Source organism: Lottia gigantea (assembly GCF_000327385.1).
Source record: "Lottia gigantea unplaced genomic scaffold LOTGIsca_324, whole genome shotgun sequence".
Classification (NCBI taxonomy): domain Eukaryota; kingdom Metazoa; phylum Mollusca; class Gastropoda; family Lottiidae; genus Lottia; species Lottia gigantea.
Genome location: NW_008709089.1, coordinates 64,311 through 78,270, shown reverse-complemented (window position 1 = coordinate 78,270; position 13,960 = coordinate 64,311). Strand labels below are relative to the sequence as shown.

General features: G+C 32.0%; 2 protein-coding genes across 2 annotated transcripts; both read right to left on the bottom strand.

Annotated features, from left to right (window-relative positions):
• Positions 1-4,152: 4,152 nt before the first annotated feature.
• On the bottom strand, positions 4,153-10,935 carry LOTGIDRAFT_175634 (hypothetical protein; the record flags this gene model as incomplete). Its single annotated transcript, XM_009058130.1, has 6 exons — positions 4,153-4,274; positions 5,698-5,874; positions 6,050-6,340; positions 6,650-6,781; positions 8,276-8,488; positions 10,734-10,935. 6 exons carry the CDS (start codon positions 10,933-10,935, stop codon positions 4,153-4,155), a joined length of 1,137 nt encoding a protein of 378 aa, XP_009056378.1.
• Positions 10,936-11,701: 766 nt separating this feature from the next.
• On the bottom strand, positions 11,702-13,326 carry LOTGIDRAFT_175633 (hypothetical protein; the record flags this gene model as incomplete). Its single annotated transcript, XM_009058129.1, has 2 exons — positions 11,702-12,519; positions 12,846-13,326. 2 exons carry the CDS (start codon positions 13,324-13,326, stop codon positions 11,702-11,704), a joined length of 1,299 nt encoding a protein of 432 aa, XP_009056377.1.
• Between the last annotated feature and the right edge of the window lie 634 nt (positions 13,327-13,960).

Sequence of the window (13,960 nt, the reverse complement as noted above, 5' to 3'; positions counted from 1 at the left end):
CACGAACTTCTTAACCACGATCATTTTACGATCGTGTAGACATGCATACTTGAATTCGCGATCTTGATAATTGTTTCTCTTTGTATTTTTAGGAGGAATATAAAGTTCTTCACGTTATTGTAGCAGAATACATAATATCATAGAAATATCCATGAATAAATTATATTAGGACGCCGTCTCATGTACATAGTATAGTGTAGGCCTACAATTTTTCATTTATTTAATTATACTTTTATATGCAAGCATTGTTAATCTGAATAAGTATAACTTTCGTGGTCAATGATTAGTTTTCTTTTTATTATTTTTTCAATGTCTTTTTTTAATTTCTAGTGTTTTTAATCTAGTATTATTACATAAAGGCGTGTTTTCTTTTTTTTTATTATTAAATACCTATCATTGTTTTTATTTTATTTATTTTTTCATCATCGGACGTAATCTACATCATTTTCGAATTTGATGTCTTGTTCACCAATTTTAGATTAGATGTAGATTTAACCTAGTTCAAATTCAATTAATTCTGAAATGAGCTCATTCAACTAATGAAGTAAATGTAAAGATGATTGTATATGTGCTTAAAATAAACAACAAGAAAACTGCTGTTTATAAAAGAGTTTTCCACAAAATTCATATCTTAACTTTTAGCAACGGCTATCAACTGGATGGTGGCAGATTCAATTTAACCAAATGTGGTAAAATGGTACCCGATCCAGGAGCATTTAACAATGAAACAATATGTAGGAGAAACTAAGGGTACTTGTCGCACTCGTGTTACACTGCTTAACTGATCCTTTAACTATAAATTAATCCAAAAACTTAATCCCAGTAAGTTGATACAGATTATCAAATGAAAACCGATTCAGTATCTATTATGTAAGTTTTTGTTTTGCTTTTTTTATTTTCCTTCAATTATTGTTAGAGTTCTTTTTTACTCAAAAATATATTTTTTTAAATTTTCATCTGATCTTTTACTTTACCCCCCACGTTCACCCAGTTCAAATCAAGGGTCGCAGGTAAACTCTCACGCAGGGAGAGCACCTATTTACTTTTTTTTTTCCTTTCAGATTCACTATCTACGAATTCTTTACCTGATCCTTGTCAAGCCGTATATCTCGTTCCAGACCAACTCCTTATATATTTATACCTCTTTCATTTATTCATTAAATACAGAATATTTATTAATATACAATATATCTATAAATATTTCTATGTAGCTCTACAATTGATGTACTGAGCACTATTTGACACTACATATATATATTTCTCAATTTAATTCTACATTCTATTCACATCATTAAAACATATTACTGTAAGGCTTCAAATTGTGGACACTAGCTATGACAATGTTTCTCTAAAATGAGTTAACACGTGGAATTATTATTAAAACCTTGATTAAAAAATCATGAAATTTGAAAGTTGTATATAATAAAATGAATATGATGTTTTTTAAATGCAGAAGTATCCCTAGTGATGGATCTTTACATGCGAAACCGAAAGTTGTAAAGATCCATAAAGATAATTCTTAGTAAAAACCTAGAGCGTCGTCTGCTAGTGCCTTATAGATTTTAAAATATTAGCCAACTTAACAGACCAATTGACCTCCAAATTCTGCTTCTCTCAGGGTTTAACATCTTTAAATTTTATTAATACTTTGTAGCAGAATTTGGAAGTCAATTGATCATAGGAGATTTCACTACCATCAATATTGAAATGATTTTCACCAGTATGGACTACAAATGGGGACGAGTTGATAATATCTACCCATTTTTTGTGGTAGTGATTCTTTTATATGATCGTAAGTCTCTATAACCCTATTGTTATTTATGTATGGAAACTTTTCCTTTAATATACCAATAATGTAATGATTATTTAAAAAACCTGGTATAAAATATAATAGGTCATAATAGGTTAAAATTTCACATTTTATAAAATAGTCAAAAGCTAAAAATATGTTATTATTACTTAATAAAATATTGTTAAAAATAGGCTGTACAGCAATGTCATTTAAAATAGTAGGATCAGGTCGTCCCATGCAATTAAGGGATTATGATAAAAGGGCGGTATCAAGAATATATATCTTTATCAAATTTAAAAAATAAGACATTGTATACTTCCATATGTTAAAATTTTCAGGGTTAAAATATAACTTTTAACATAAAAGTATTTTTTTTTTTTTAAATTAATGATCTTACTTGCTGTTCAATATGGTCAGGCATGGGGATAATAGACATTGTATAGTAAAATATAGACATAATTAAGGTCTTTATAACCGTAGCTTTCACTAGAAGTGTTGAATTTCTTTTCTGCCAAAGATTAAGAATGGTTTTCACTTTAGTTACCTTTACCTCCCAATTATGTTTTACACATTCCTTTATATTAAATGACCAAAATAAAAACCCAGAATCAAAATTATGTCAAATGCTATCTTAAATGGTAAATCTATATTTATTGTTTTGTTGATGGCAGAGCCAAATGGCATAATTGTTGATTTCTGGATGTTTATTTTGGCACCTGAAACCTTACAGTAAGTATCTATACATTTAAAAATAGTATTTACAGAATTAAGGTCAGCAAGCGTCAGGGTTATATCATCCGCATGCTGATATATTAGGGACTGAGCCTCGCTGTCTTTTATTGTAATTCCTCTCGCGGGTGATTTTTTATAATTTGATGATTCAGAGGCTCAGCACATAATACATATAGCAATGCGGATAACGGACAACCCTGACGTACTGACCTCTGTATGGAAAAGTAGGGTGACAGGTGTCCGTTGATTTTGACTGTACTAGCTATATCTGTGTATATAATCTCTAATTTGATTAACATAGGGCCGATTCCGAAAGATTTCAGAACATGTAGCAATTACTCGTTACGGATAAGGTCGAAGGCTTTTTCTGCATCTATTTGACAGAGCCACATGACTTCTTACTAGTTAATTACGTACGAATATTTGGTACATTTTCCAAAATACTTCGCACCGGTACAGCACAAGATTGCTAGTGGCTAAAATCTTCGATAGATTTTTAACGACGGCATTGAGTAAATAATTTTTTAATAATTTTTTGTCCCTTATGTTTAAAAATCAAAACAATAACCCCTCTCCTCATTGTGCGTAATTTTTAATTTATACAAGATATTTTGCTTAATTAACAATTAGTTCGCTCTGATCAGTTTGATCAAGCAGATACATAGACGTAAATATTTTGCAAACTGCCTCTCTAACGTAAGTCATGTTAAGTTAGCATCCAACATGAAATTTCAAATTATTCCATTTGTTGCCACCATCATACGGCTTCCATGACTTACAAACCACACGTCTTGTATTTGCGTTTAAGCGAAAGCCGAGTTACCTTGTGCCCTTATTACTGTGACCAAAATACCATGTGGCCGCAACTGACCTACATTCAAGTGATACGCTTTTAACATGTTTTAGATATTGTGGGCAGGAAAGGAAAAAGGGCGTTAGTTATTAGATAAATTTTCGCGTTCTTTTTTATGATAATTTTAAGATAATTTTTGCCAGTTTCAGACAATCATGAAACACAATTTAAAATAAACCTAAATGGAAAATATATGTAAGATATACAGATACAAAATTTGCTGACAAACGTAAATTTTTAGTTCAACTGAATTCAGTCCTGTTGCTTTATGAGAATTAATGAATTTTTCATTCTCAATTTTCCTTTTTAATAATTTGTCAGTTCCTGTGAACTGGGTTTATAATTCAACGGTTCTGTATCATCAGTTATATCGGTCAAATACGAATGAAGTATTATGGCAATATCATCTCTTAAAATACTCAGGTTTAAATATATTTACGTCGGATTGTCCTTCAATTGAACATTCTAGAAATTCTTTGTATGATTTGTCATTTACAGATTTTGTGATATTACGCCAATACTTACAATTGTTATTATTATTTTTTTAAATTCTCTCTTTATTCTTGCTTGCTGGATTACATATCACAGTGATAGTAGACATTGACATTATAACAACAAAGATTTATCACGAGAGTAATAAAAATTGATAATGTACGTTTATTTCTTTTTTCAAAAAACAAATCAACCTTCCAATGGAATAAGACCATAAAAAATTCTGCATCTATGATCGTATACCAATGCAGTCTGTGATATTTTTTTCTGATAGCAACAAGTCTCACGGCAGTATTTCTTCCACAGAAGCAGTGAAGATATCGTGTGTTAGCTTCATCATAAAATTCCATCCAATAACTAGTCCCACTATTACAGTTTCAAGTATAATCGAACTCTGATCTTTACCTGGAAATTCAAATAACCAAGTCAAGAAATAAGTGTAATCCGGTAGTTAACTTCTATGATAATCTAATGTTGGTTTTGGAACTTCTACTAAATACTGCCATACTACTGGACCAAGTGTTATTTGGCGGACAAAAGTACCAACATTTTAGGATATGTAGGCAAGATTAAGACATTTACATTTTTTAATAGTTCCAACTTCCAATATATCATTTGTTGCGGCCATCTTTGATTTCAAAATGGCGGCAATGCGAATATCCATCAACAGTCATAACCCAGCTTCCAATAGTAGTGTCAATATATATGTTTTTGGGGTGAGAGAATACTATTATGATATTTTCATAGATATGAGATGATTTGTTGACAAATTCTTAGAATTCAAAATGGGCACTGAGGAAAAATTCATTAACAGCCGTAACTCAGCTTTTAAAGAGACAGATACGGGATTTTCGGGCTTGATTTGAGTCTTGAATATATGTAAATAGTCTTCAGAAATACTAGAAATGTACAAAAATCACATAATTCCTTTAAAAATACTTCAAACTAGGAATTTTACTCACTATTTCTATGTATGTCTTTTCTATATATCACATTTTTACATTCAAACGCGGATAATTCTGGACACACATGGATTTGAAGGCACACATTCCGATGGTGAGCTGTGAAAACTATTACTGATTGGCTAAGCTTAAAATAATTCTGAAATACGATTTTTGATTGGCGGCCATCTTGGATGAAATGAAAATAGCATTATGGACCCCGAAAACACATATGTATTGACAGCATTATTGTCAACATTCAACAACATATATTATGATGGACTATCAATGACGCGAAGACATATTCAATCTGAGATATGGTCACTTACATTATCTAATATGCCACCATTTTAAAATTTCAAGATGGCTGCCATAAATCTGGCAATATTTTTAAACCCAAGAGGCATTCCATACCACCAAAATACAGAAATTTTGATGCCCCAAGGATGATGCTAAGTCAAACATAACCTCAGGTATGGTCACTTATTTTTTTTTAATATGGCTTCCAGTTATACTTTTTTATACAACGTCATTACCTAAACTTCCTGAAAGTTTGGTACTAATATCAGGCAAATAACGTCAGGGGAGGGGGATTAGAAAATATTGTACTCTGCAGAAAAAAAGCCTAGTCAAATTAGAGCAAGTAGAGGGCACTTTTTATGTTCTGTAATCATTGTCAAACTAACACGTCATGTTTTCTACATTTGAAAATGTTCCGCAGGCTAAGCAACTGGAACAAATGCTTATATTTGCCGATTGTAGCTAAATTATGATCAAATGTAATGGTATTTTTTATGTCTTGTAACTATTATTTAGTTTATGAGAATAATACTACGAAAATAATCGGGTCATATGATATAGTCAGATAGCTTTATTTTAAAACGTACTACCTAAATTAGCGCCCCCTGACAATGCAGTCCTTTTATCAACAGTACAATCTGTTCCTTGATATCCTTCTAAACAGTCACATTTTCCATCTATTTTACTACATTTATCTTGTGCCTGGCAGAATCTTGCTGAGCAGTTAGATAAACAGTCCTGTCCATATGTTCCATTATCGCATTCTCATGAAAGAAAAAAATCAACAAATTTATGTCGGAAGGGGTGTGTTACAAAAACGACAATAAATAGTGAGATAAAATCTACTAGTGCATTAATTGCATGATTAAAGCCATTCAAATGGTATTCAAATTTGTAGGTGAATCCTTAGATTTATGTCATCATTATAAAATAGCTAACCTCGAAGGCAATCTATTGACTGATATCCTGGTTGACATCCATCAATACATTCTCCTGTTTTACTGTCACATTGTAAATTATCTTTACATTTTCTATCTGAACATTTCTTTCTACATCCTGCTCCATAAACACCATCTTCACATCTTTTAACACAGTCAATTCCCCCAAAACCTTCTTTACATCCACCTATACAGCTACCACTGATATGGTTACATAGTGATGTTTCTACTGAACAATTTCTATCTGAACATAGTTTTAAACATCCAGCACCATACATACCAGTATCACAAACTAGTAATGCAAATGTAAAAAATATAGTGAACGCATTGTATCAAGTTTTGACATGTATACGAACCGATATTATCTTAGTTTCAATAGAAACATGTGAAAGGGTATGAAATCACGGGTATGGAGTGATTTTTAGAACCCAGCAGATTCTTTTTTGGGGGGAATTATTTATATTTTATACATTATCATTTGAATACAGATTGAGCTAGAAAATTAAACAGTGTTAATATTACTGTGCTATCTGTGTCATAGATTTAAAATTTTATAATTTCGACGTGGAAAATATAATAACTTTAAAATATAAAATTTTACTTTGACTACAAGTACTTCCCATCCAACCATCAGCACATCTACTAGGACATTCACCATTCTCTGAACATCTTTCATTATTTAAACAATGACAGAAGTTTGTACAATCTGAACCATACGTTCCTACAGAACATACTGAAGTAAAGAGGTATTAATCAGTATCCAGTGTTATTTAAGGGATAATTATTGTCAAAGGAAATGCTGTTTTGTATGTCGCACAAATAGGGGATGATCACTTCCGATGGACAAGACGATCTCCCTGCCTAGGAAGTCATTCGTCCAAGTATATATGTATACAAAACAGCTTCAAATACTACTTGTACAATATTTCGTCCAATATGTCCAGGAACACGGTAAGTGGGCGAGAAACTATGTTGTTTTTTGTAGGGTTGCACTTTCTGCTTAATTTAAGATAGTTTGCCAAGCAAGATAATCATAAGCCCACAGAGCAGTGATTCCAGTTGATTGCGATATCCAATAGCAAAAATTATCAATTGTAAATCATTCTAAATGTTAAACCCAAAAAAGGATGCGGTTAAACAAGAGCAACAATCTGTCCCATTAGATATTGTTCAAGATCTTGCAAATTCCAATGATCACACTTCGTTAGAAAATTGTAGCTTCTATTGCGCTTACGAGAAAATTTTTAAGCGATTTAACTGATAGCTCTATAACGATTATCGTAAAGTCTTCAAATTTGAACTTACTCAAGATGCCATCAAATGATCACATTAATTGCCATTACTATAAATGAAAATCGTAGCTTCTAATGTGCTTATGCTCAGTTCACACCAACGGCGCTTTGATCGCGCTTTAAAGCGGCGTTCAAAGCGGTACCAAAGCGTAACAAAGCTCGACTAAAGCGCCAGGGTCGTAATAGATCGTTGGAAAGTTTTGAGCAAAGATGGATATTCGGCAAGAGCGCCAAAAAAATTTTTAAACTTTTTAAAAATTTTGGGCGCTCTGTCACGAATTGATTAAAGCGCCGAGAACGTATCAAAGCTTAACAAAGCGTAAGAAAGTTCAGCAAAGCTTGACTCAAAGCATAGGAAAGCTTAACATAGCTTTATTCAAAGCGAGGACCCCAGTCTTCACGGTCTGTCACCACTTGATCAAAAGCGGCGAGAAATCGGCCATTTCGAAATTTTCCAATGCGTAACAGAGCTTAACAATGCACAACAGAGCTTGATAATCGTATCAGAGCGTGATTTAAAGCGTCATAACCGCATCAAAGCTTAATAAAGCTTATCAAAGTGTGATTTAAAGAGTAACAAGGCCTAATCAAATCGGGAAATAATTCGTATCAGAGCTTATCAGAGCGTAACATTACTTAGATCGTGATATTTTTGGAAAAGTAAACAAAAAATAATGGCGCTTTGCTCGCCGATTTAAAGCGCAGCATTCGCCGTTGGTGTGAACTAGGCATTAAGAAACTTTTTAACGTCTTTTAACTAAGTCAAGGACATATTCGAAGCTGTCTTAAGATCTCATTAAATCAGGTGAACGCTGTAGTTTCTATTGTGCTCACAAGACGGATGGACGGACAGGGCATTATACATACACATTGGTGTGTTTGTGTGGGGGAGGGGGGGGGGGGGGTATATAAATATTGAAATGGATGAAACATACCATAAATTTCTACTTCACATAAAGTTAAATATATTCCATTGTGGCTAATTTGAAAATTACTGATGTTTAAATAACGACCAGTTATAACCCGATCACACTCTATTTGTTTTTTTGCAGTGGTAAATGCACCTAGAATCCTATCTTTATGACATAGTTCTGGTTCTTGATTCTCTTTGTTAACGTGCAGTGAGATTCCACTCAATGAGGAAAAACCTGAAAACAAGTTTTGAAAACAACTCTACTACCATCTAACATTTATTTTAAACATAAAACTAGCTCATCACACCTTTCATGCAAACTGATATCTTAAGGACGAACCCTAATTAACCTTTCAGTATGCTGAAGGGTGACTAGTAAATCTCAGTATAATAATTAAAAGGGCATTAATAAATTAATAAAATATATATCTTTTCCAGCCTCTGATAGCTATTTGGACAGATGTTGGCTAGTGTAGTGACAGAAAAAAAGGCCCTGTTAAATGGGGACTTTCAGCATCTCCGCAGGCAGATTTTTAGATACCTCGGATCTGCAAAACCCAGATATATTTAGAAGATGAATATGTTTGTAGTTCAGTCATATCATGATTTTCTCCCTACACCATTTATGTCACGTCTCCAGTTTCGTCGATTTTTTTAACGAAACTGATCTCGCATTTAAAACTGCGTGTGCAGCTAAAAGTTCAAAGGTAACAGAAGCACGTAAAACGAAGTTACGGTGATGCTCAACATTAATATACAGTCATCGTAAAGTTAATTAAATATTTAACATGGCCTTTTTCTGACTCTACTTTCTGACTTTCAGCCGACAATTGTCAAAATATCCATCAGAGGCTGGAATAGAGGCAGATGTTTCGGACTAAAGCCAGTGGTACTTGTTACATCATAATCGTGGCTTTAATTACATTATATAAATATAGAAGTGACACGAATACAATTTATTTTGCAGTTGTAGAACGTTCTGAGGGTGGGACTAAGATATTATTGATGATCTGTGCAGACAACTACAGTCACCCCCCTGTCTCTATACATTTACAAAGTCAATGATGCTATAACGAAAAATGTATACAACGGCGAAGCGCCGCCCATCCGTTTATACAACGATAAGATATGTTATAAATAGTCTTTAAAACTACTAAAACTACGAAAATCGCATAATTCCTTCAAATAGACCTTAAACAAGGAACGTAACTTTTTATTTATTACGTTTACAGTCTTATCTTCTATCTAAAAATTTTGTCTTTTTTGATATAGTCTCTGAGACCAAGACATCTTGGTATTAACTGATTTTTTAAATTAGGTTTTTGAGATGTTTCGTTGTTTTGATGGAAAGCAGAAATGAGTAGATGAAACGCGATACAGCTAGTTTAGATTTGGTTATGTCAGTGATGTTTCAGTGCCACCAAACGCGGTTTCTTCCTGTTAGTGATGCAGGTAAGAGGGGCTGTCATGGAAAAAGCGTCTAGTCGTTCGTATGGAAAATAAACCGAGGCCGACTGTGCTACAAGCTGTGCACGATAAAGATGCAACAACAGTTGGAAATCGAAAAAAGCAGGCTAAATTTCCCTCATTGTGCTCTGCATGGCGATGCACGTCTTCATTAGCCGACATGGTGCAGAAAACTAGGACGTAAAACTCATTTCATTTTCCAAGAAGCGATAGTATAAAACTTCATGTGCCACACGCATTTTTTCAAGTTAACTTGTATCGTAGCTATCTTGAACAAGAGATAGCAGAACCGTGTCCGAGAAACCATGGGTGGTTAATAAATGATAATGAAATATCTATTGTCCCTGACAGTGTGTGTCAAGAATTATCCGCGTTTGAATGTTTAAATGACGACTCGTCATATAATTCATTTGTGTTTTTCAAAGACAAAGATGACGAATGATGATGATTGTAATTATTTTACAAAAACTATATTTAGATTTATTTCAAAATCCTTGATTTTTGTTATTTTACATTAAAGCAATGCACAAATTACAGTTCCGTTTGTTGATTTTGTCGATTATTGAAAAATGGGTGCATGTCTTCAAGTGTCATTATTTAATGAGTGAACCAGTATTTTTGGTAAAACAATGCATATTCTTAAAGAGGGTAGTTTACTGATAACTTTGATATATAGATTTACTAGTCACCAAAAACTTGAGGGTTTGTGAATTTTCTGTGATCGATAGCAGAGCTCGGCCCATTGCCTACTATTTTAAGGTTGCCATTGTAATGATTAAAATATTTCTACTCACCCCAATGAGCTGAAAGATAGAAGAAAATGCATTCTTATTTCTAAATGTGGTATATGTACACTTGGGAGAAATCAAACTTTAAAATCGAAGTATATGTAATTGTTCAAGAGTAAAATATTCGGTGTTTATCGCATTTGTTCGTAACATAGGCATTGGCGTGATTCTTAAAGAATGATGCGTGATTTGTTCATATTGTATCGAGAAAAAAGTCCTTCTTACGATAGATGGTAATATGTTTAATAGGATAATCTTTTAGTAGATCTACCTTCCACCATCTACCAGTAACAGCATATTTGGTATCAGTACATTTGCTAAAAAATATAGTGCTGTCTCCATCTACAGCTAAATAAGACGTTCTAGTTCCAAAAGTCTGTTTACCAAGAGCTACATTTTCTGAAAGTTCAACTATACTGTAAGTCATTGTGTTCCACATAATCGTTTACAGCTTTGTGAAATAGGGCACTGTAAAAGTAAGATGAGTTTACTGAACAATTTAAAATCAATAAAGATTTGTTACACGTGTACACTCCAGTCCTACCTACTAAGTGCCTTAATGTCATTGGGACTAATCTATTACAATTGTGGGACGTAAGTAAACTTCTAACATGATATATGTCTTTACTCAAATGTACAATTCTTACGTTTTTGACAAGTATCACCAGACCATCCTTTAGCACAACCTCCACCACACACACCACTTTCTTTATTGCATTGTTCATCATTAATACAGTGACAGGTATAACTATTATCATCTCCAAATTTAGCACCTGTATTTAAAAATATTTCTTGAATTTTTCCTTTTAATTTTTTAAACAGTCAATAAAGAACATTCCATAATTTAAACATCCTAATTGGTTGTATTAGCAGAAAAGACCATTAAATCATTAAAAATCAAAAGGTTGTGCGTTACGTTACGTTTATATCTTACGTCATGACGTGGTGTAACAGAGACCATTTCATTAATCATTTGTTCATAAAACCCACATTTATGCACAAGAAAATGTTGATTGTAAACAAACAAAAAACGACCCGTTTTATAGATAAAATTATACCACTTCGTGAATTATATTCGATAATCAAAACGATGTTGCTGACTAAATGAAGGAAAGCACATATCCATTGAATATTCAATTGGAAAGGAGCGTAGTTGCTCTACAAGTATTCCAATTTTCGACCCACGAAAGTCGTTATAGAGCTCTTAGTATGTTCACACTTTTCCCCCATGCCATTTCATTCCATAGGGAAAACTTAATTGTGGTTATCTGTTGTTGAATAACACTATCATCAATATTTTGTATTTGTTGTTGAATATAGGTTTTAATGTCGCTATCATCAATATTTTGTAATTGTTGGTGAATATAGGTTTTAATGTCACTATCATCAATATTTTGTATTTGTTGTTGAATATAGGTTTTAATGTCGCTATCATCAATATTTTGTATTTGTTGTTGAATATAGGTTTTAATGTCACTATCATCAATATTTTGTATTTGTTGTTGAATATAGGTTTTAATGTCACTATCATCAATATTTTGTATTTGTTGTTGAATATAGGTTTTAATGTCACTATCATCAATAGTTTGTATTTGTTGTTGAATATAGGTTTTAATGTCGCTATCATCAATATTTTGTATTTGTTGTTGAATATAGGTTTTAATGTCACTATCATCAATATTTTGTATTTGTTGTTGAATATAGGTTTTAATTTCACTATCATCAATATTTTGTATTTGTTGTTGAATATAGGTTTTAATGTCACTATCATCAATATTTTGTATTTGTTGTTGAATATAGGTTTTAATGTCACTATCATCAATATTTTGTATTTGTTGTTGAATATAGGTTTTAATGTCACTATCATCAATGTTTTGTATTTGTTGTTGAATATAGGTTTTAATGTCACTATTATCTATGTTTTGTATTTGTTGTTGAATATAGGTTTTGATTTCACTATTATCTATGTTTTGTATTTGTTGTTGAATATAGGTTTTGATTTCGCTATCATCTATGTTTTGTATTTGTTTTTTTAATATTTGTTAGTTCTTTTTGTAATTCACTGTTAAGTTTAGTTTCCAGAGCATTTAATTCCTGTTGAAACGTATCTTCATTTTCATCTGGAATGTTATCTATTAATTGTTGAATGTCTAATTTTTGTTTTGTAATGTTATCATCTAATTTAGATATTAATGAAATTAAATTTTGTAACTCAGTTTTGTTCACTACGTTGACCAATTGTTTTTGAATAAAACTTATTAAACCTTCTACCTCTTGTTGTAGTTTAGTATCATTAACAAAATTTTTATTATTTAGTTAAGAATCTTTTCACATTACTTATTTTATCTTCTAAATGGTTTTTATTTACTTCAATTGAATTTATTTGATCCCGTAAATATTTCTTGTGAACAGCGTCATTATCGTTTTCCGGAGAATTTAAATTAGTTACTTTAAAATTGTTCATATCTAAATCACCTTGAAGAGTGTCACCGATTTGATCCAGGAAGTAAGGTTTCGCTTTATTTATCCACGCTGTAGCGTTAGGTTTTTTGGTTTCTAAAGTGGGTTCTAATCCATAAGAATCAAAGAAATATAAGTCATTTGAAGAGTCTTTGTACAAAGCAGAATGATGAACTCCTTTTTGATCGGAAGTATGTATATTTGTTATAGCGTAAAATTTACCTTTCTTATATTTCAGATTATTTATTTCATCTCTCATACAATAATAAAACGGTGATATATTTAACTCATTCGCCCATCTCATAAGTTGAAAGTTTGTAGTTGTATCGGTTCCATATTTATCGAGAAATTCATTCATTTTTAAAAGTCGGTTTTTTGAAGTTCGTTTTGATAAAACCTACCTATGATTTGTTCTTTGTCTTGATCGATTAATTCATATGTTGGAGGTGATGTGCTGTTTACTTTATCTACGATAAATATTTCGTTTGTCCAGTATCCAACGTAACCTTTTTCAAATTTACTTTTATATTTGAAAAAACGAACGCGATCTCCAACTTTGAATTTGGGTTTAATATTTAAATTTTTATTTCATTTTCGTATTTTGGATTATTTGTGGCTGGTGTTGGTGTGACACCTATAGATGAATGAATTTTGTTATTGTATTCATCTACAACCTCTGGTAATATTTTAAGCCATTTTTGGGATTTCAATTCCGTGAACTTTTTGAATAATTTATTTTTTAGAGTTCTATTATATCTCTCAATAACTACCGCTTTACCTTCGTTATGCGTACTGTAAATTTCAAATCCCAGAGATTTCATATTTTTGTTATAAAATTCACTTCCTTTATCTGCCTACAGTTTTTCTGGATGTCGGTTAGATTGTTTCATAATCGTTTCAAAAGCATGTTTGACTGATAATCCTGTTTAGTTTTTCAAAGGAATAACCCAAGCATATCTTGTATATAAATCTATAACTGTTAAGCAATATTT